At 32.6% G+C, this 20,879-nt stretch overlaps 1 protein-coding gene across 2 annotated transcripts in view; it reads left to right on the forward strand.

Annotated features, from left to right (window-relative positions):
• The first annotated feature begins 8,420 nt into the window (after positions 1 to 8,420).
• Positions 8,421 to 20,879, forward strand: part of LOC126973110 (protein spaetzle 5) — a 53,616-nt gene continuing 41,157 nt past the window's right edge. For both annotated transcript variants that reach the window (XM_050820251.1, XM_050820252.1), the window contains exons 1-2: positions 8,421 to 8,583; positions 14,962 to 15,020. In XM_050820251.1, the coding sequence (XP_050676208.1) occupies positions 14,970 to 15,020 (51 nt within the window). In that variant the 5' untranslated portion in view covers positions 8,421 to 8,583; positions 14,962 to 14,969. The remainder of the gene's footprint in view (positions 8,584 to 14,961; positions 15,021 to 20,879) is intronic.

A 20,879-nucleotide genomic window follows, 5' to 3' on the forward strand; every position in this document is an offset into this window, starting at 1 on the left:
TCTTTAATAAAATTCCAAATAATATTACATGTCTAACACATTATAAATTCAATAAAGTTATAAAGTATCGCATTATTCAAAATGCCTACTACGAGTATTCGATTAAAGAATATAGAGGAGAAATAATTATGGAAAATAGATGCTCCTGGTAATTTTTTACAAACAAGCACCTTAAAAACTAATTTGTTTTGTAGGTGTATTACAGCCATTGTAAAATACTCTATTTGATTGAAAAGAGTGGCGGTTGAGTTTCTTGTATGTTCTTCTCACGAGCTCAACTTTTTCCGAACATATGGTAAATTGAGTAACTTAAAAGAAATGTTTATAGTGACTATTCACAAGCGCTTAATTTAAGCCTAATTGAATAAAGAAATATTATTTGACTCTAAGCTTACACTAGCTAACTCTACAAGCTTAGAGAATCCCTCTAGTATGCAGATTTCCATGGCTGGCCAACATCCAATGTAAGAAAAAAATATCATAAAAAAATTGTAATAATTTGTAAGTAAGTATGCTAAAATTAGTTTACAAGTGTACCCTAATAGACTGAGTGCAAATAGCTTGTGAAGTTTACCGACGCTCATTATTATTTCCCGAAGCATTAGCACTTTGGCAATCAAGACGCACAACTGCATATAAACAGATCGATGGGCGAATCAGCCAACAATACTCCACAATGGCTCTATGAACGATTGTCTTACACGCATTACCTTTGTTAAAAATATGAAAAGATTTTTTTATTGGCCAATTCTGTTTTTATTTAGTTTGGAGGTAGTATGAAAGGTACCTTTACCAGATCCAAAGCATAAAATATAAATCGCTGTAAAAGCCTTTAGGGCAGAGGAGGTTTTTAGTCGGTAGGGGGTGTTTAAACCCGAGCTCGACATATGGGCCCCGCTTCGGGGTCTTCAATACGTAAATGTATTTTCCTCCTCTCGAATAAAAAAATTAATGTCACTGCTTGTGGCGGCGACGTGCGATGGATCGTTCCCATCCCTAAAATATGGAGGCGATCGCCGGCTTGTGGTGGCAGGATGACCTTGTTACTAGAAACTCTACTTTATTTTTTTAAATTAAGTTTAAAATTTTATAATCGCAAATAAAATGTCCGCAAAATACTGCACTCAATAACTCAATAAGTTACCTTTTATTTACTATTGACATTCATAAGTGTCATTTCCTGACCTACATAAGTGATTTTGATTTAATTTCATAAGAATTGATTTGGAGTCAATGGACAGAAAGGTCGCAAACTGGAAGGGGCGTTCACTAAGAAGGGGTTCCGACCAATATTTATTAGTAATGAAGATCTAATGACAGTGATTAAAACAATTTATTTTAAAGTAATAATTTGAGTAATATAATAAAGTAGTATTATAACTATTATTTTTGTAATTTAAATGTGGTTTTTAGGGCTATATTATTATTAAATTTATAAAAATGTTTTATACCATTATATATCTTGAACATTCAACTAATAATAACCGAGAATGCTATTCTTAGAGCTTGTCAGGAAGTAAGGTAGTGTGGTAAGTCAACCGTGGGTGTGACTAACAAAACAAAGTAAGAACCGTATGACAAAGCTAATCGAAAATCGAAGGTGAGGGACGCCATACAAAAAATATCACTTCAGCGAGACATCAAACTATGTAGGTATATCCATGGCAGATAAATCATAAACTAATAAAAAAGAAATGCTTGTGGCAGTGTCATGGGGCGGGTCGTTCCCTTACCTGACATGTGGCCGAGGGAGGCGATGGCTGTTCCATGCGTCATGCTAGTGAACGGGCGCTGTCGCTTTACGCTGGCTGGCTTTTTGCATCAATTTCTTTTCTTGCTACTTCTTTTCATTGAATACCTTGTACGAAGTAGTAGTAAATGTTAAAAACTTTTGACATTCAATTCCTTGACCTGATTGATTAATGTAGTTTTGATTTGATTTGAAGAAGACGGATACTAAGCTCATGAAAGTGAAGCAAGTAATTTGAAGCCAATTCATTCATAGGATGCCATCTATTTCATTTTGATTGAAACTTTATTTAAGCTACAATAACAATTATTATTATATTATAAACCTAGGCACACAGAGAATGTAAGAGCTAGAGCCAATGTCTTAACAGTAAGTCGTCCATTGACTTAAAACAGATTTTGTGCCACACACAACTATTTTCTATAATATATAAGTATAATAGGATAATATAGTTTTTTAAACTTTTGACTTACTTATTATTAGTCATTTTTTTTTGTTTTCGAGAGGAGGTAAATAGAGTTACGTATTTACGCCCCGGAACGGGGCGTAATATGTCGGACTCGAGTGTCCGCGCAAGCGGACACCCCATACCGACTAAAAACCTCCTCTATGCTGTTGGCCCTGAAGCCTTTTACAGCGACATAGGACGTGGGCCGTGGAGGCCGCAAAGACTACGCAACGAGTCGCGGGGCGTCTCCTAAGGAGACTCGAACCTCGGACCGGCTCTGTGCTTGTGGGAAATTATTAATCTATAAGTTTTCTTAACTTCGCAGAGTTAATATTAAAATTAAAATATACATAAACGCGACTTAACCCTTTAAAAGGAATTTTGTGTAATTGAATATTATCACGTAATTCAAAGATAAGTAATAATAATATAGAAAATATCACAGGAAAATATACTGTTATTGCAGATTACAGAAAAATCTTTTTAGTTATAAAGTTTGAGGTATATTCAATCCTATGTTAAGAAAATGAATATTTTTGACAGCTCAATTCAGTCTCAAAATTACAATCCCATCAATTCTATTTGTGTATGTCCTTTATAGTCTTACAAGCATGTATATTATATGTTTACGATATTATTAGAAAATTAAACTTTATGTAATCTTAACACCGATTATTACCGTTAAACTTAGAAGACACATACTCAAAGCTTGGTAGTCTACTTTAACGTGATACTGGCAAATCTGTGGTGTGTCTTCCATAGAAGCCACAGTAGGAAGTAGAGTAGGAGGAATAGAATAGAATACAATCCCGTGGCGATGTGCCAACAAATGGAGTAAACCGTCGCAAAAATAGATGTATAACATCAAAAATAATGTTGGAAAGTTCTAATCTACATTTTTACAAACAAGATCAGCTCGTACACGTTAACGAGGAAATGATTCCGGTGTTGTTTCGCAGCTGACATCTGCATACCAATGAACACAGAACATGCACTAGGATTTCCCACGCAGATCTTGCACAATAATCTGGTTACAAGTGCGCGGTTGCATTGTACGATGCGATACGATTAATTAATACTTTTTCCGATGTTTTTTAAAGTATCTGTAAAAGTATATTATTTTAACTAAATGTAACAATTTCAATGAAAGTTAACATGAATACTAAATTACTCATTCATAAGCTGTATAGCAAAGATATTATATTCAAAAGTTCCGCATCCAACGGGACCATAGTATTTAATGTTTCATCTTGTTTATGGAACCCTTAATATTCTCTCGATGACTCGCACTTGAGCGGTTTTGTTTCATTGATATTGTTGAATATGATTAGTTATTTTTGACACAACAATTATAACAATATTTACAACAATTATTACAATCTTCAATCGGATTTCTATTGAGTATTATAAAAAATATGCATACAGTAAGTATAATAACCAAAAATGTAACTTAATAAGTAAACCTAAAATAATCATGTATTTTTAATATTTGATTAACAATACTCTAACTGTCCTCGGAATTTTTATTAAGTAATAAGTAATATGTTTGTTTTATATATAACTATATTTTTTCTTATTTGTAATACATTATTACTACCCGGCCAATAAATTCTAAATGCTTATAATTTCTTTATTTATACAGATTGAAAAAACTGTGAATTCTTAAAAAATCTTTATTCTGTTAAATATTACAATTATCACAAATTATTCATCATACTTCACACAGAGCTAAGCACACTGTTCAAACTCACATGTAAGTTTTCTGGTAACCAACTCTTAAGAGAATAATGCTCTCGAGAAGCTTTTACACGAATGAGACACCCTTCTTAACACAAGTACATCTCATTTATACAAATAACAATAATACAGTGAAATTTACTGATTAGTTTAATAGGAGGAGACTCGTAGCTTGAGTTCCTGTCTCAAAACTCTAGTTTAAATCATATTAGAAATTATTAATTATTGCTGAACTATAATAAAAATATTTGTATTTTTTTTTATAAATGATTATCCCAGCCAGCAAATGGAAACGCGCAGAGTATACAGAGTCACTCTATAACAAAGATAACATTTAGTATTCGCAAAACGTCGCAATGGATCCGTCTGCAATCTTGAATAAAAAGAGAAAGTAATATATATGTATAAACTAAACTCCTTTTATTGTGTTTTTTATTAGACATCTTACTGGTTTCAAGAATAATAAACAGTGTGCTGTTTTAAATGTTGCCTCTATTTAGTTTTCGTACTTGCTTCATATCTTTTCAATATTTACACTTTCACACCAGGCCAGATTTTGCATTTTTTATGAAAGAGGATGAAAAATAAGCATTCAGGTTACCCGATAGTACGTAATAACGCCGCCCAGACTCTCTTTCAACTCGCAGGAGACTTTGCATAGTCTAAAAAGTAATAGTTAGTTAACTGGACCCAGTTAACTGTATATATGTAATATATAGTTAACTGGGTCCGTTAATATTATATTATTTAAGTACATTGTTAGGACCATTTCTATACCAAATAAGAGTAGTTTTTGTTTTAAGCAAAACTAAACTATTAAAACCGAACTACATTATAGTTTTTCTTATCTTTAAAGACAGGAAACTACTTGTATTTTATCTATATTGCAATAGCGTTGTGCACGCATATTTATGTGTTATTTAAAATAAATGAAAGATATAATTCTCACATTACCAATAGATCATATATATATCATACTGCAATATTAAAATAATTTTTAACTGGTCAATTTCTCGTTCGAACAGCAAAGTAAGTCTGCAAGGCGTTCTACAAATATTACACAATAATTACTGGCTCGGAGTATTTGCTGTACATTTTCACAATTTTCCTTTGGTTAGGTACCCTAAAGGATGTTACGTATAAGCTGTGAAGAGATAACGCCTAAACAAACATTACTCAGGCATTATTACTTACAAAATATTGTAAGTAACATTGTTGCGCCGCGTAAGGATGTCGCATGTTTCTTTATCTTGGTCTGCAGAATTCATAATGGATGTATTAAGAGCTTCTTGATTAAGTCAAGAATAACAAGAACTTTAGATCATTAAAGATTGCCAGCATTTGAGCCACACTACTCGGTAACCCACCACGCTTAATTGTGCGGTGTTTCCAGGAAGATACTACCTTAAAAAAAAGGCGCGTACATCTTTCTAAAAGGTTGGCAACGCTCCTGTGATACCTCTGGTGTTACAAGAGAATGTGGGCGCCGGTGATCACTTAACAACAGGTGACCCGTACGCTCGTTTGTACTCCTCATTACAAAAAAAGCAGCCAAGAGTGTCGGACTCGCCCATGAAGGGTTCCGTAGCAGCGAGTAACATATTATAAAAATTCTTGTAATTCGTTGTAACTTTGATCGATTTTTTAATAATAGTGTATTTCTTATACATAAAGCTATTGATAATACGATTTGACGTATTAAAAAATAATGAACATCATATATATTTTTTCCTTTTATCATTCTCTCTTTTTAGAAGTTACACATATTTTACCACTTTGGAAGTGTCTCTCGCGCAAACTATTCAGCTTAGAAAAAATTATATCAGAAACCTCAATATCATTTGAATCCATATCATCCATAGATCTTAATGCGGTTCACAGAATACATCTACTTACCAAGTTTCAACAGTATAGTTCTTATAGTTTCGGAAAAAAGTGGCTGTGACATACGAATGGACAGAAAGACAGACAGACATGACGAATCTATAAGGGTTCCGTTTATTGCCATTTGGCTACGGAATCCTAAAAACCGTGCGTTGGCAATATACAGTCGAAGCAAAACAAAAATGCGAGCAACGGCTTAAATCGATTGCTCCATTCGCGAACATCGTGTGACAGCTGGCGAGCGAGGAGTTCCGGTGATGATATGACGTTGATGTGATCAGCACATATGTATTATACTTCATAGTAGGCTGGGTCCAGATGTAAAATATTCGGCGAAAAAATGCTATGGAACGGAATAGAAAAAGTAGGTGTAGCAAATCAAACCAATATCACTTTATTCATGTAGTTCAAGGAAATTACACCTATGAATGTCAAAAGTTTTTTACCATTTACTTTCTTTCGCTGTTGTTATTTTTACGTAGACAAGGCCTTATGGTTAGGAACGGTTAGGTAATGGGTTGGTCTAATGATTTTTGAGACTTTTGATTTGGAAAATCAGTGTATAATACGCCATATATTAATTACTATCAAACCACCACGCACAGACTCAGGCACATTGGAAATTCCATTTATAAATCTGAGATTTTGATCTTGTGTTGTTTAATGCCCACGCATGAAGATGGGGTCAGGCCACCATCTCAGTGACGTCAAAACTAGGCAGATGCTTCAAAAATGACCAATATAATAATTACGTCACCCAAACGTTAATATTCCTGGACTGTTCCTGTTCCAACGCGCAGTGTTTATAAAACTTAGCCCAATTTGTTACTGCTATGAGTTACCATTAAAATAAATATTTAAAAAAGTTAGCAGCGAATACACTGCAGTCAGTGGACTTTAAACGGTGACATATGTGGCTGTAAAAAAGTGCACGTGCGTAATAGTTTTGGACTCGCATAGGATTTAGTAAACTCTTAATTATGTAATTGTTTTTTTTTGCAGTAAATAAAGCTTACTGAACTTCGAGACATTTCAATCCAAAAAAACATCTTGTACCTATTATTATAATAATTTATTAATAAATGACATTTAAAAAAGCTAAGATAAAGAGGATTAATCTATATCTAATTTTTAAACCTATACTTATAATTAAAGTCCGGTAAAACGTCTCATTTTAAATTCACTTAATAAGTGCTAGTTTTAGAGCAGTAATCTGTAGGAAAAAATGTATGAGTCAATAATTTGTTGGTTATGGTTAAACTTTTTAAAAGATCTTAAAACCAGCTTCTATTTCTATGTATTGTTTTCTTCGTTATTTGCATGTATGTCAATTATGTCAACTCTGGCATCATAAGAGCTGCTACAACATGTTATATTATTACTAGGTTAGTAGCACTAGAACAAGTTGTTTAGGCAGTATTGCCATCATACCAATTTATTTACTGTGTAGCAAATGATTAAAGTCTCGTGCCAGATTTTGGCGAGACAACACGTCCTGAGAATGCCTCGTGTAGAGGCGAAACACGGGTCGAATTGTTTAAAAACAAATATTGGCGGAATTAACACTAAAGAAAACTTAAATCATTTGTATAGTTATCGATTTCTGCAAAGTAACGCCTACTTCAATAAATTTTCTTACCGTGTAGCTATTGCTATTATGAGCAGTGGTGCTGCTAAGAACAGGAATCTGATTATTCTTTCGGTATTTCCATAAAATAGGAAAATATAAAATATAACCGATTGTTTTGCTTGAAATCTAAACTCAGAGTCAACAAGTAAAATCAACTCTTGGATAGTCAAACAAAATCCTAAGTGGAACATTATGTATACATAGGTCTGTTTATTATTAAAATCAATCGTGAATGTAAATAAATAATGTTAATTCTTCACACAACTTACGTAAAAAATCTTTCACTCCTTTGAAAAAGTATTTTTTTATACAATAAACGTGACCGTAACTATAATATCACATAACATAATATAATATTATGTTATTTCACCTTTTTACATTTACCTTATTAGTATTATAAAGCTATGTTATCTAATAACATAATCTATACTAATATTATAAAGCTGCAGTGTTTGTTTGTTTGTTTGTTTGAACGCGCTAATCTCTGGTACTACTGGTCCGATTTGAATGATTCTTTCAGTGTTGGGTAGTCCATTTATCGAGGCTATGTTTTTTTTTAAATTAGGGATCCGTAATAAAATTGCTGTTTTGTAACACAAGGTGTAAAATTGACAATAGAACAAAATGATGTACAGGCTATAATATAGGCAATATTTTATTACTTATAAAACTATCGCGTGAATTATACTTTATATGGCAAAACAATGTTTGCCGGGTCAGCTAGTTCAATTATATATTTAAATATCAGTAAAAGAGACTATAATTAGTTAATAATATATAAAAGATATTAATTGTTACCCGTACTAGTTTTTTAGTTAACTTCTTAGTAATAAGTAGTTAACAACAGTAACTAAGTTTATAGCAACTGTTGTATCAACTCTATACAAGTCCTCTTATAAGATTGCAATGCGTTGGCGCGATTAACAAACAACTGGCCAGCTGATCGAAGCTCGCAGGCAGTAGCGCGCAGGCTGTAGAAGTAGGCGCGCGTGTTTTGGAATATCTGTTCCACATCGAACACTATTGAATGTAGCTATGTACGATATTAAACTCGCGATAAATAAGTTCGATTTTGTGCGATCTGTTGTGGACGTTTTTGATTATTGAATAAGTGTGTGGTGTGTTGAATCTAGGGTAGGTTATGTTTAATTTTAATTAATTTATGTTTTAAAATAGGATTTTATTTAAATGCATTTAATAAAACGATAATATTAACGCTCGGTCCAAAATTTGTTTCTACTAACATGCATTATCATTCTTATATCATATTTCAAAAACAAACCTATTATTGGACTGCACTGATAATCATAGATTTTTTTTTAATAATTGGTCTTCTATAAGTATATATTAATATAATATATTAAGCTAACCGAATATATACATAAAATTTAATAACTTCTGAAATATATTTAAAAATAAAACCTTCCAAATATAACAAAGTCCACACTTATAAACAATACGAAGTTGTGGGTAGATTATATAAATACGTTAACATCCCAGAGACTATGAATACATAATATACATTTAGCTTCAGCTTAATAAATTAAACTAGCTAAACTTAATGACGCTTGACTTGTTTTTAGGAAATCTAAAAATATCTATTGTATATTTTTTATAAATTTTATTATGTAGTTTCGTCAGTCTTCATATCCGGTATAATAATTCGACTAATTATAATTCGGTTCGCAAGGAGATTGCGCACTCAGTAATTAAGGTAATATTAATTAATATCCGTTTCAACTTGAAATCTAATATTATATAACCATATTTTGTATGATGCTCAAAGTATTAGAAATATTATTAAATCATTTGAATTTTTAGTATTAATTAATATTTCTTGTTATTGGAGACGTGATGAATTCTGATAAAACAACGTTACTTACATAAATTTGTACATATTATATTATTATTACAAATAAATTTTTATGAGGATATGAGTCAACAATAGACTGCTTTTTAATATTTAACTTATACGCAGCTGAAATCCCGTTGATGTCTTTTATATGGATCGTTATTTCAATCAATTTTAACGTTGGTGTTATTGAGTGTATGTGTCTGCGTACTAGGCTAAAGTTATTTATGATATAATCTATAACTACTGTACGTAGTTTGATACCTTATACGATACAAATATTAATGCAGAAATCAATGGGATATTTACCACGTTCCGAAAATTTTCTTATTTCTATTTTGAAATATATGCATATATGTATATATGAAGGCGCACAGATGCTTTATGAATTAATAAACTAAATAAAAACCAAATTCTTTGATAAAAATGTATAGTATTATTATTAAATAAATAAATATATACTTAGTCTTATTATTTTTATAGTCGCTAATTCTATCTTTTTCTTCCTTAGTGCGAAACAATATAAATGTAAGTTATGTTTATGGGTATATTTAAATATTCATATTGTATTCTATAGTAAAGTTAATTTTTTTATGGAAGAGGAGGACAAACGAACATACGGGTCAGCTGATCGAATTAACGAACATATCATTTAAATTAAAAGTAAGATTTTCATTTATAGAAACAGTATCAAAATTATTATTAATAGGCCCGATTTCTAATTATATATTTTGTGAATGTCAGAGTTTTTGCCTTATCAACGGTCTATGCAAATTTTTAAGTAAATCAAACGTCTTGAAATGAGTGAATACTACATTTAAATATTCCGTTACATAGATCTTGATCAAAAACGTATTAGAGATGAGATAATGTTAACGTATTGATGAAATATCAGTAAAAGAGACTATACTTAGTTAATAATATATATATAATATTAATTACACTATATACAGTAGAGAAAAAGCAAGTTCCAAAATTAATTTAATTACTAAGAACTTTATTTTGAACAAGCCTGTAATGTACTTTTGGATAAAGTCATAACATACACAATTATAATCTTATATATAAAATTCTCGTGTCGCGGTGTTTGTTACCAAACTCCTCCGAAACGGCTTAACTAATTAATATGAAATTTTGTGTGCATATCGGTTAGGTCTGAGATATATATTTTTAATTTTTTTGACAAAAATCTTAATTTTTATTTTATTGTGATTAAGCCCTAAAAATGCATACAACTTCAAATTTTCACCTGTCTCCAATCAATACCTATTTTTGTAACGCAATTTTTATATTATTCTATTCCATCCACAGATCCGCAATAAGGTTGCAAGATGGCAGTCGAATATAATAATTATTTTAGTACGAAGTAGAAGAATCGGTCGTCATCTATTTTTATATTTTATTACCTTATACGGCAATACAACGTTCGCGTGGGTCAGCATATTGTAAAAATAAGTTACTACTCTATGTATATAGAATACATAACAGTTGTATTTGGTGTTATTAAGGCAGATTGTAGATATGTATTTAAAAAAGAAGTATTATTAACTTCGGCTTAATGCAGTGTCCTTCTGTTGTGTGTTTCTAAATACACACTGGTTTCATAGCGCCTTTTTTATCACATAATATTATATTAATATTTTGGTTTACCTGCGTGTCAAAATATTAACTTGAAAGGATCATATCATAGGTTGGTTGGTTGGCTTTGAAATTTGAACACAGCTTAAAAACCACAGACGTGAGTATTTGATGTAGGTTTCAACTTGAAGAGTCAAAAGTTTACTCAAACCCATGGTACCCGATTTAACTAAGGATATATGATAAAGATGTAGCGAAACTTACTAAATATGCGTCGTCTATTTAATAAACTTACTATAGGGTATAAAATTATAACACTGAATGCATTTGGTTGTAACAAACATTGCTCATAATTGGTCATGCTATAAAAATAATTATAACATACTTTTACCCGTGACTTCATCCGCGTTGAATAGTTACTTTGGGTAATTTTTTTATCTTTTAAGATGAGTACTTTTCAAATAATACACATACATATTGCTCTTTCCGCTGCTGGCAGCGTTCTTCTATGATACAGTGAATATCCCTTGTCATTGTGGACAGTCTCTTTAATAGTATTTCCCTGTGAACTTTAATCTCCTATTTTATCCCCATGTAGGTCAAAGTTTTAAGAATGCTCGAACAAATGTTTAAACATTATTTCAATTTATCAAGTGCCTAAATACAAAGTTTCATTGATGACGCACTTTCATACACATCTAGCCCTTATGAAACATGTGCTAGATACCCGACAACGATATATTTAATACAGGATACATTATATTTTGGATACTAACATAAGACAAACGCTTGCATGGGTAACAGTTGGACTAACTTAAAATTTTAGCTGTGCTTATTACAAAAAAGTTAAACACGCGTTGAACACTTGTATTAAAAAAGCCCTATTAGAAATCTGTGTCATTCTGTTTAGGGTTCTTTAAGGGTCAACAATCTTTCGATATTACTTTTATTTAAACAAGGGTGGGTCTAAGATGTGGCGGATAGATAACGGATAGACGTTTTCAATAACGTATCTCTAGTTACGGATACATTGCTATCACCGTTTAATGACAAGATCTTATCTTTCCATAGTTATGTCCAATATAGTTTTAGTCCAATGCTTTATGTCGATAGGTTATTGAAATGAAAGTAAGCGTAAAAAGATAGATTTGTCTACCTGTAGTAAGTTAAACTAAGGATAGATAGGTTATTGTAAACGGCCGTTTGATTATATGATGACAGATAGATGACAGCAGACAAAAATTGCGTTACATTTCTTTAATTGTTCCTGTATACTTGTGTTAATATTGTGCTTAACGACGTTTTACCTAAACATAAGTTAAATACTGTTTTGTAACAGAAAAAGATAAACTCCGTTTTAGACGTCGCCTAACATTAAAGTTAGGTCACTGACGTTGTTACAGTTACGTCGGACAGTTCTAACAAAACACGTGTTTAAGCCATGCGTAAATTATTATTTTGTTAAAGCACCACAGATTTCTAAGATTATTTAGAATTCAGATTTTAAGGCATCCGACAATAGATCCTAAATCTGCAATTAATATCAATATGTCAATCTTAATTTTCAAATACATATAGTATAGAAAGCACATACTTACCACATTCATATGAATATCGATGCCTATCCCATGGATGGAGGGGGAAAAAGAGATCAAAAAGACGTTCTATAGATCGTTTATTGAAATGAAAGCTGAAAATAGATAAAATATTAATCTCTGGTCCCTCACTAATGATTGTAATTTACTAGACAAGCCCGCCGTCGTCGGTAGTCTAGCTATGTATCTCTTTGTCAAAGCTTCTATCATCTTCTAACATCTATTGGCCCATACAAATGATTATTCAACAGTATTCTCTCAAAATAAACACTTTTTACTTTCACGAGAAGAGCAAAAGTTCATAGAACACAGAGATCACAGGTTACGTTCAGTTAGTAACTAGCTGGTGGCTGCTGTCCGCTTGACATTCATATTTATTGACAGCTGTCAGACAGTACTTACATAATTTAGTTAACTAGTATCATCAATATATTATGCCATAAATACTGAAACAAAGAAAAAAATGTATAGTGCAAATAACATTTATTACTTTTACAGTGTGTTAGTTTAATACATAAATATAAAACAATTTAAAATATAAAAAGCTTATTCGAAGTGGTCTCAGCGTTTAGAACAAGCCGTACCTCTAAAAATGACCATAAATCATAATCTGGTGCTCTTGCTGGAAGGTATTCTTGGAAATTCTTGGTTATTGAACATGGTGTTGTTAAGAGGCTTCACTACCTTCTCAAGAATACACTTGTACCTTTTTACAAAAGTATGGCTCAGTCACTCCTTTACAGCTTATACCCCACCAATCCATCACTGATGTCAGATAGTGACCACGTTGCACTCTGTCAACTAATTGCAAGCTTCCTTAGAGCTTTAAGCATAATTAAAACAGTCATTTTGTTTGTTCAAATGTTGCTCAATTGTAAAAAAAATACAACATTTTTCTGTGACCTCCCTTTGCGTACCGCTTCAGCAGTTGTTTATATTTTACCACCGTATTCTTTTTTAAATTATCAGTTAACAAATGACCAGTACGTCTCTTATAGGGTGCAAGTCTCAAGTCATCTTTTAAAATACGTGACATTGTTCTAGGTGCTATCTTCATCTTCCGAGAAAAAAATCTTCTGGTTTCGGACAGGATTTGATATACCAGTGGGAGGCTCCCTTGCACAGGATGCGGCTAGATTATGGGGACCACAACGACGCTTATGAAATGTATAAACATTATTGTGTTTCGGTCTAAAAGGCGCCGTAGATAGTGAAATTACTGGGCAAATGAAACTTAACATCTTATGTCTCAAGGCGACGAACGCAATTGTAGTGCCGCTCAGAAGTTTTGGGATTTTTGAAGAAGCCTGAGCGGCATTGCATTGTATTGGGCAGGGTATATCAATTACCATCAGCTGAACGTCCTGTTTGTCTCGGCCCTTATTTAAATAAAAAGGATTTCTTCGAATTCTTTCCATTAGGCACCACATTTATTCACCACCTTTTTCGTACAAACACTACGTGGACGGCCAGATCTTTTTTTGTCATAAACTTTGTATCTATTGATAGCCCGATACACAAACATTTTACTAATACCAAGCGTATAAAGAGTTTTCTAAATTGCAATTTTTCCATACTTACTTTCTTTAATGCCATCACAGCGATTCGGTTCTCTTTATCACCCCACTCCATTTTAATATCGCAAATTATTGTACAATGTATTGGCGCCAAAATGAGAAAACAAATGAACAATCATAAAAAAATGACAGATTCCAAATTCAAATGTAATATTTTGTTTATATTTATTATTTATTGTAACAGTATTTATGGCCAGACTAAGTATACTAGATAAAAATAGTGACAAAAACAATGTGAGTAAATCGGATTACACGTGAACATAAACAATTATTTTTGAACCGCGGTAGAGTTGACTACGTAGAAGAATATTTTCACCTAGGATAAATAATCTCTCACAAAGATCAATCTACAAAAGACATCAGCCAAAAAAATTGGAAAAAATACTGGTAGTACAGTAGATAGTAAAAGCATAGTAATTAAACGAAAAGTTTTTGATACCTAGATCTACAGTGCCTTGGCTATCAAACGTGTCCCCGACTAAATTCCTCCTATTCCATAAAAAAAAATATCATGGGGAATGCAATGGGGATTGGCGTAAAACTCGGTATTGAAAAAAACCTTCATCAGATAGACGTAGCTATTTGCAAAGATAGAATAACATTAGTGGAGTATATACTGTGAAGTTCCAAAGAAAAGTGGAGCAAAATTATTACTGAATGGTACCCTGGAGGTAGTGAAACCGATAGGGGAGCTAACTGACAGTCCCAGCTGGCGAAATGTTACCAAAGATAGAAAACAACTGAAGTGAGAGATATAAAAAAACTGAATAGAAACCACTCTCTGGTTAAACAAAACTATGATAATGACAACAATCCTAAAGCTCAGAATACAAGACGCATTGATTTACTGATCCTCTAATTATCACCTGATTATTTTGAAAATAATAATTTTTCTAAAACTTTATTTCAGATATAACAATGGCGGCAAAATTAAAACGCTTCAGTCTTCATCTTCGAACATTTTTAATGGTGAGTATGAAATGAAATATTATAAGTTTTGTTCAGTGGAATTAAAAAGAATTAATCTTCACAAATAATTAAATATAATGTACAAAAGTCTATATCATGTCAGATTTATTAATTTCTTACGTACTTAACTTTACGCAAATCTTTAACAAAGTAGGCAGAAAAGAAAGAACATCGAGTTTTAAGACATTTGCATCATTCTTTTGCTTCCTACGAATTTATCAGTTTATTCTTGTACCAGTCAATCAGCCTGAAATTGATGAATTGTTGACACTGCCATACATTTACTTGACACGTAACTTGACTAGTCACGAAGTTGAAATAACAATGTTAAATAGTTGTTCCATTTTTTAAGGCATAGAAACTGCAGGTGTCTTTTTATATAAGAGGGGGCAAACGGTCAAGAGAATTACGTAATAGGAACTAGTGAGGCTACCGCCCATGGATATCCCTAAAACTCAAAAAGGTCCTTGAGTCTTATCGGTTCTGAAAAACAGGCAATACATTCCACAAAGTGGTTGTGGGAAACAAGAAGTTCTTCGCTGAACGCGGGGTTGCAGAATGCCAGAAGTCAATATGTGACCTTAGTCAATATAATATGCCTAGGTCCGAACATCTATACTGCGTGGTAAACGGCTTGATTTACAGTTAAGCCGGTATGACAAAGTAGAAGTTGATACTTTATTTACACAGAAGACAATACGTTATGGATTACCAATAGAAAAAGTTGTCAGGGGGATCGAACCCCTAATCCGTTGCTCGATTTTTGGGTTTGTACCTACCAATAAAATGAATCGTTGAACATATCCGATATTTTCCGAATTTTGTGCATGAGATATAAAAATAAACCAGACAAAATGTTAAGTAAGTTATATAATATTATGTAGATATCCTTATTATAATTTAAAAATAGTTGATTATAATATGTTGTAGCTGCTAATCAGAATTTACAAATTAAATTGTATAATGTCAAATATAATGAAGTTATATGATCATAACTTGTGAGAGAAAATTATAAGCCATCGAGAAATAATGATCATGCAACTTACATACAGTTTGAGAGTACATACATTTTCGTAACTCTCACCATGCAGTGTTGATATACTCAAATCACCAATTTATTTGTTACTTTTGTTAATATAATTTGTTCAAATACATCAGAGTGTAATGTCGCAATTAATGGCGGGAAAGTTACAAAGCCATCAATTCAAACATCATTCCTTGCAATCAGTTGTCTATTGGCAACGTACGCGCCTTATGTAATACGTTGAACATAATGAGATCATCGCATAAATAGTTATACATTACTGGTATATTTTATACAAGTTTTGATCGAGTTTTATGAAAGCAGCAATGTACAGGGAATTTTTAAAAACACGTGGAATTATTTTTTGTGAATCTAATATAGTAATGCTAAAATGGCGCGCGATGACAGACGTCTCTTAAGAATTCTAATTAGCGTTCTAATAATTTGTCGGTGGCTTTTTCTGTCGTGAAGCAGTTATGTGTAATGCGTAAACATTATTGTGTTTCGGTCGTTGCTAGTGAAATTGCTGGGCAAATGAGACAACATCTTTTTGGTTCATGGTGACGGGGGTATGAATTATTTGGATTTTCAAGAACCCTGACCGTCACTGGATTGTATTGGAAGGGCGTATCAATTACCATCAGCTGCACGTCCTGCTCGTCTCGTCCCTAACTGTCAGAAAAAAAAATTGTAATCGTAACAAATAATAATGAATTATTACATTATAGTGTGAAAATTGATACGAAACAACAAGTATTGGTTCCTTCATTCCAACTGTGTAATATATTTATTGCGTTAATTAACAAATTATTTAAATAAAACAGGACTACTTATACAACGAGCTCAACACCTGTTTCAAACAGACCTTGAACGTGATACTGTCGCTTGGACAAGGTTGTAAATCATTTTGTCTCTGTTATGTTATTGGAAAGTTTTTTTGGGTTTTTCGGGTTCCGGTAAGAATCCGATAAAATTTTGTACCGTATTTAATGATATAAACACCTCATTTTGCAATATTTCATGCTCTAATAATTTTTTATTATATGACCCGAAATTCGGTTGAGTAATTTGTTTTATTGGTACCAGGCAAACATAAGTGAAGTACAGATATTGCAATCAGTTTCTAGAGTGGTGAATGACGCGTGTGTTACTTTTTTTATGGAACAGCAGGACAAACGAGCGTACGGGTCACCTGATGATAAGTGATCACCGCCGCCCACATTCTCTTGTAACATCAGAGGAATCACAAGAGTGTTGTCGGCCTTTGAGGATTTTTTTGAAGGTACCCAATGTCGTATCGTCCCGGAAACTTCGCACAAGGAAGCTCATTCCATAGTTTGTAGGACGTGGAAGAGAATTTCTTGAAAACCGCACTGTTGAGGAACGCCACACATCCCGCCGCAACCACTATGTCCCTGCATTTTAAATCTGTAATATCTTCGTAAATATTCATTTAAATTCCATGCTGTAAAGGGCCATATTGAACTATATTAAATGCACGATATATTTAACTTACAGCATTAATATTTATACTTAAATGTATAAATATTAATGCTGTATTGCTTAAAATCACTTCGTAGATAAGCCGTTATTTATTGTACTAAGTAAAAAAAAGTAAGTAATAAAAATGGATATTGTGGATTATTCCTAAAAGATAGACATATATCATCACAGACTTTTTTGTAGACCTTTTTAAGTTGAAAAATACTGTAGGTAGTAACACTATTTTGATCGATCTCGTAGCATTCAGCCAGCGTTTGCAATGTAAGCGCAAAAAATGTGCTCATTTACGATATCACATTAGAAACCACTAACATTTTCAATGTTTCTATACTATATTATGAATATATTATAAATATGATGAGTCACTCTATTTTTTATAAAAATCCACATCAAAATCCATTCCGTAGTTTTAAATATCTAAGCATACATACAGACAGACAGCGGCAAGCGACTTTGTCTTATACTATGTAGTGATTGCATCTCAGTAAAAATATTGCAGGCCGCCGTTCGAAATTCTGCTTCCATTTTTACGTCATAGTCATATAAGATTATTTTTATCCTCGTAAAATACAATATTCGCGTTGCAATTCATTGAATCAATAAATCAAGGAGTGGCCAAACGAAAGTCACTTTTTAAACTGTATCAAAGTAAAAGTAATTTTTAACAGCGAACTGTTAATTTCCGGTCGAACATTTTGTAAAACATGTTTACAAATTTTATCGTAATACCTTGCATGTGCAGTTATTTGATATTAATTGTTATCGATATTTTAACCAGTCAGATCGCTTGAGCTCTTTCGAACAGCTTTGTAGACAACAACAATGTGAACAGCATAATTATATTTTACCAGTGGGAGGCTCCTTTGCACAGGAATCCGGCTAGATTATGGGTACCACAACGGCGCCTATTTCTGCCGTGAAACAGTAATGTATAAACATTACTGTGTTTCGGTCTGAAGGGCGCCGTAGCTAGTGAAATTACTGTGCAAATGAGACTTAACATCTTATGTCTCAAGGTGACGAGCGCAATTGTAGTGCTGCTCAGAATTTTTGGGTTTTTCAAGAATCCTGAGCGACACTGCATTGTAATGGGTAGGTTGAGTTACGGTTACAGTCAAGAAAGTAGTTGCTAAGCAGGTTAAATGAACAAATTCAATTTTCTTAGAATTCAACCTTTAGTTCACAATGGTAAAAGGTCGTGCACCACAAGGATAAGTCAGCATTTCTGTGACAGTTCGAGGAACGAATTTCTTATCAAAAGGTCTCATAGGTCACGATGTTATGGTCAACAGCAGGCTTATTTAGTAGCACTTATTTTCTCAGATTTGTCGTTTCTGGCCAGAAATATTATCAGATAGGCCATACTCACATACTTTTAGTATACTAGCGTATAGACAAACACAGCGTGCGAATGATAAGAACATCTCAAACGTAGACACAGCGAGATAGAAAAGGAAAGTGAGTCTATAGTTATTGTAACCGATTTCGATTGACAAGTCGTAAACAGTCAGCCACGCTTGGAGTTAGCTTCTTAGTATTTGGAATATCACAACTAACGCACACATTGACAAATCAAAAATAATTTAGATATTTTGCTGTTGAATAGGGAAATCTATCGCAAAGAGCATATTTTAAAAAAATATTTATTTATGTATTGGAAAACAAACAGCTTAAGTTATATACACATTGCAACACATAATTTATATTACACAAACAATAAAGTTTCAACTTAAATATAAACAAAGTAGGAGTGAATATAATACAAAATATAAATTGATATAATACAATTAAACATAAGGCAAAAAAAGTACACAAAAATACAAATGAAACAAGCATTATGTATAAAAGATTAAAAGTATGAATATTTCTGAAGTCATTTCCCTGTCTGAATATAAAACCAAGCATTTTATAGCTTTTGCTGTCATATTTAATATATAAAATTCTCGTGTCATGGTGTTAAACTTTGTACTCCTCCGCATATTGGGTAGGTCTGAGAATCGGACAACATCTATTTTTCATCCCCCTAAATGTTAAGGGTGGTCCACACGATTTATTTTTTTATTTTTTTTGATTTTTTTTAAATTTAATTGATTATGAGTCAGCATTAAAAAATACATACAACTTCAAATCAAAGTTTCACCCATCTACGATCAACAGTTACTTTTGTATCGCGATTTTAATATCGCAATACAACGTTTGCTGGGTCAGCTAATTGTCTATATGTTTTTCAAATAAGAGAGCCGAATCTAGCGTTACCCCAAGGTCTTTTATTTCTGACACGTTTTTAAGGGGTTTATTGTTTATTTTATATTTGAATAAAATTGGCATTATTTTCCTCGAAAATATTTTCATGCAACATTTGTCAAAATATGTATATTATTACCCCCTTATTCATAATGGGCCGCTAACTTTAAACAGCCGCTTAGGAGTGTTTTTTCTCATTCTGACTTAGGTCAATAGAAGAAGACAGAGTGAGAATTAGCAATGCTTTAAGTTAGCAGACTATTATGAACAAGGGGTATTAAGTTTATGTTTAAATAACGTGTGAACAGCGACTGGACATAATTATAAAAACTTACGTTTGTGGGTGAGTGTTCACCCTTTAAGCTATTATGTAATTTATGATCACTAGTTAGAGCATCAATTACAATGGTCTTGCCATTTGATATATTATGCTCCGTTTGTCAAAGTTATATTATTTAAGGTTTAATACGAAGATGTGTGTCCTAGTATTCTTAATTAAGATCTAGTAACAAAAGTTTTCTTCGTGGGTATAAATAAATAAATAAAAAAAAAAATACTGACTTCACACATTAGTTGTAAACAAGGTAACTAGAAATTAAAACATACATTTTCTCTCCACGGCACAATGTACAAGCATTATGGAGATGGTACCAAGTTTTATATAAAAAATTACCTTTTATATTTTTATTTTATATATTGAATAGTTTTATACAAAAATGTTGTATTTTTTTCAATGGAGAGGGCTATGCTCGGAGTTTACCTGTGAGTCGCCGACATAGCCTAAATGATTGCGAAACTAAAGTGGCAGTGGGCAGGGCACATAGTACGACGGACATATGGCCGTTGGGGCAGTAAAGTCCTAGAATGGCGACCACGTACCGGAAGAAGCAGTGTTGGTAGAGCCCCCCACAATATGGACTGACGACGATCTTTTCAAGATCGCCGGAATACGTTGGATGAGGGCAGCGCAGGACCGATCGTCGTGGAAATCTTTGGGGGAGGCCATTGTCCAGCAGTGGATGTCTTCCAGCTGATAATGATATTTTTTCATTTTCTTGTTGTATTCTAATGTTATATTTTCTGTATAT

This window comes from Leptidea sinapis, chromosome 28, assembly GCF_905404315.1.
Source record: "Leptidea sinapis chromosome 28, ilLepSina1.1, whole genome shotgun sequence".
In the NCBI taxonomy this organism is placed as follows: Eukaryota; Metazoa; Arthropoda; class Insecta; order Lepidoptera; family Pieridae; genus Leptidea; species Leptidea sinapis.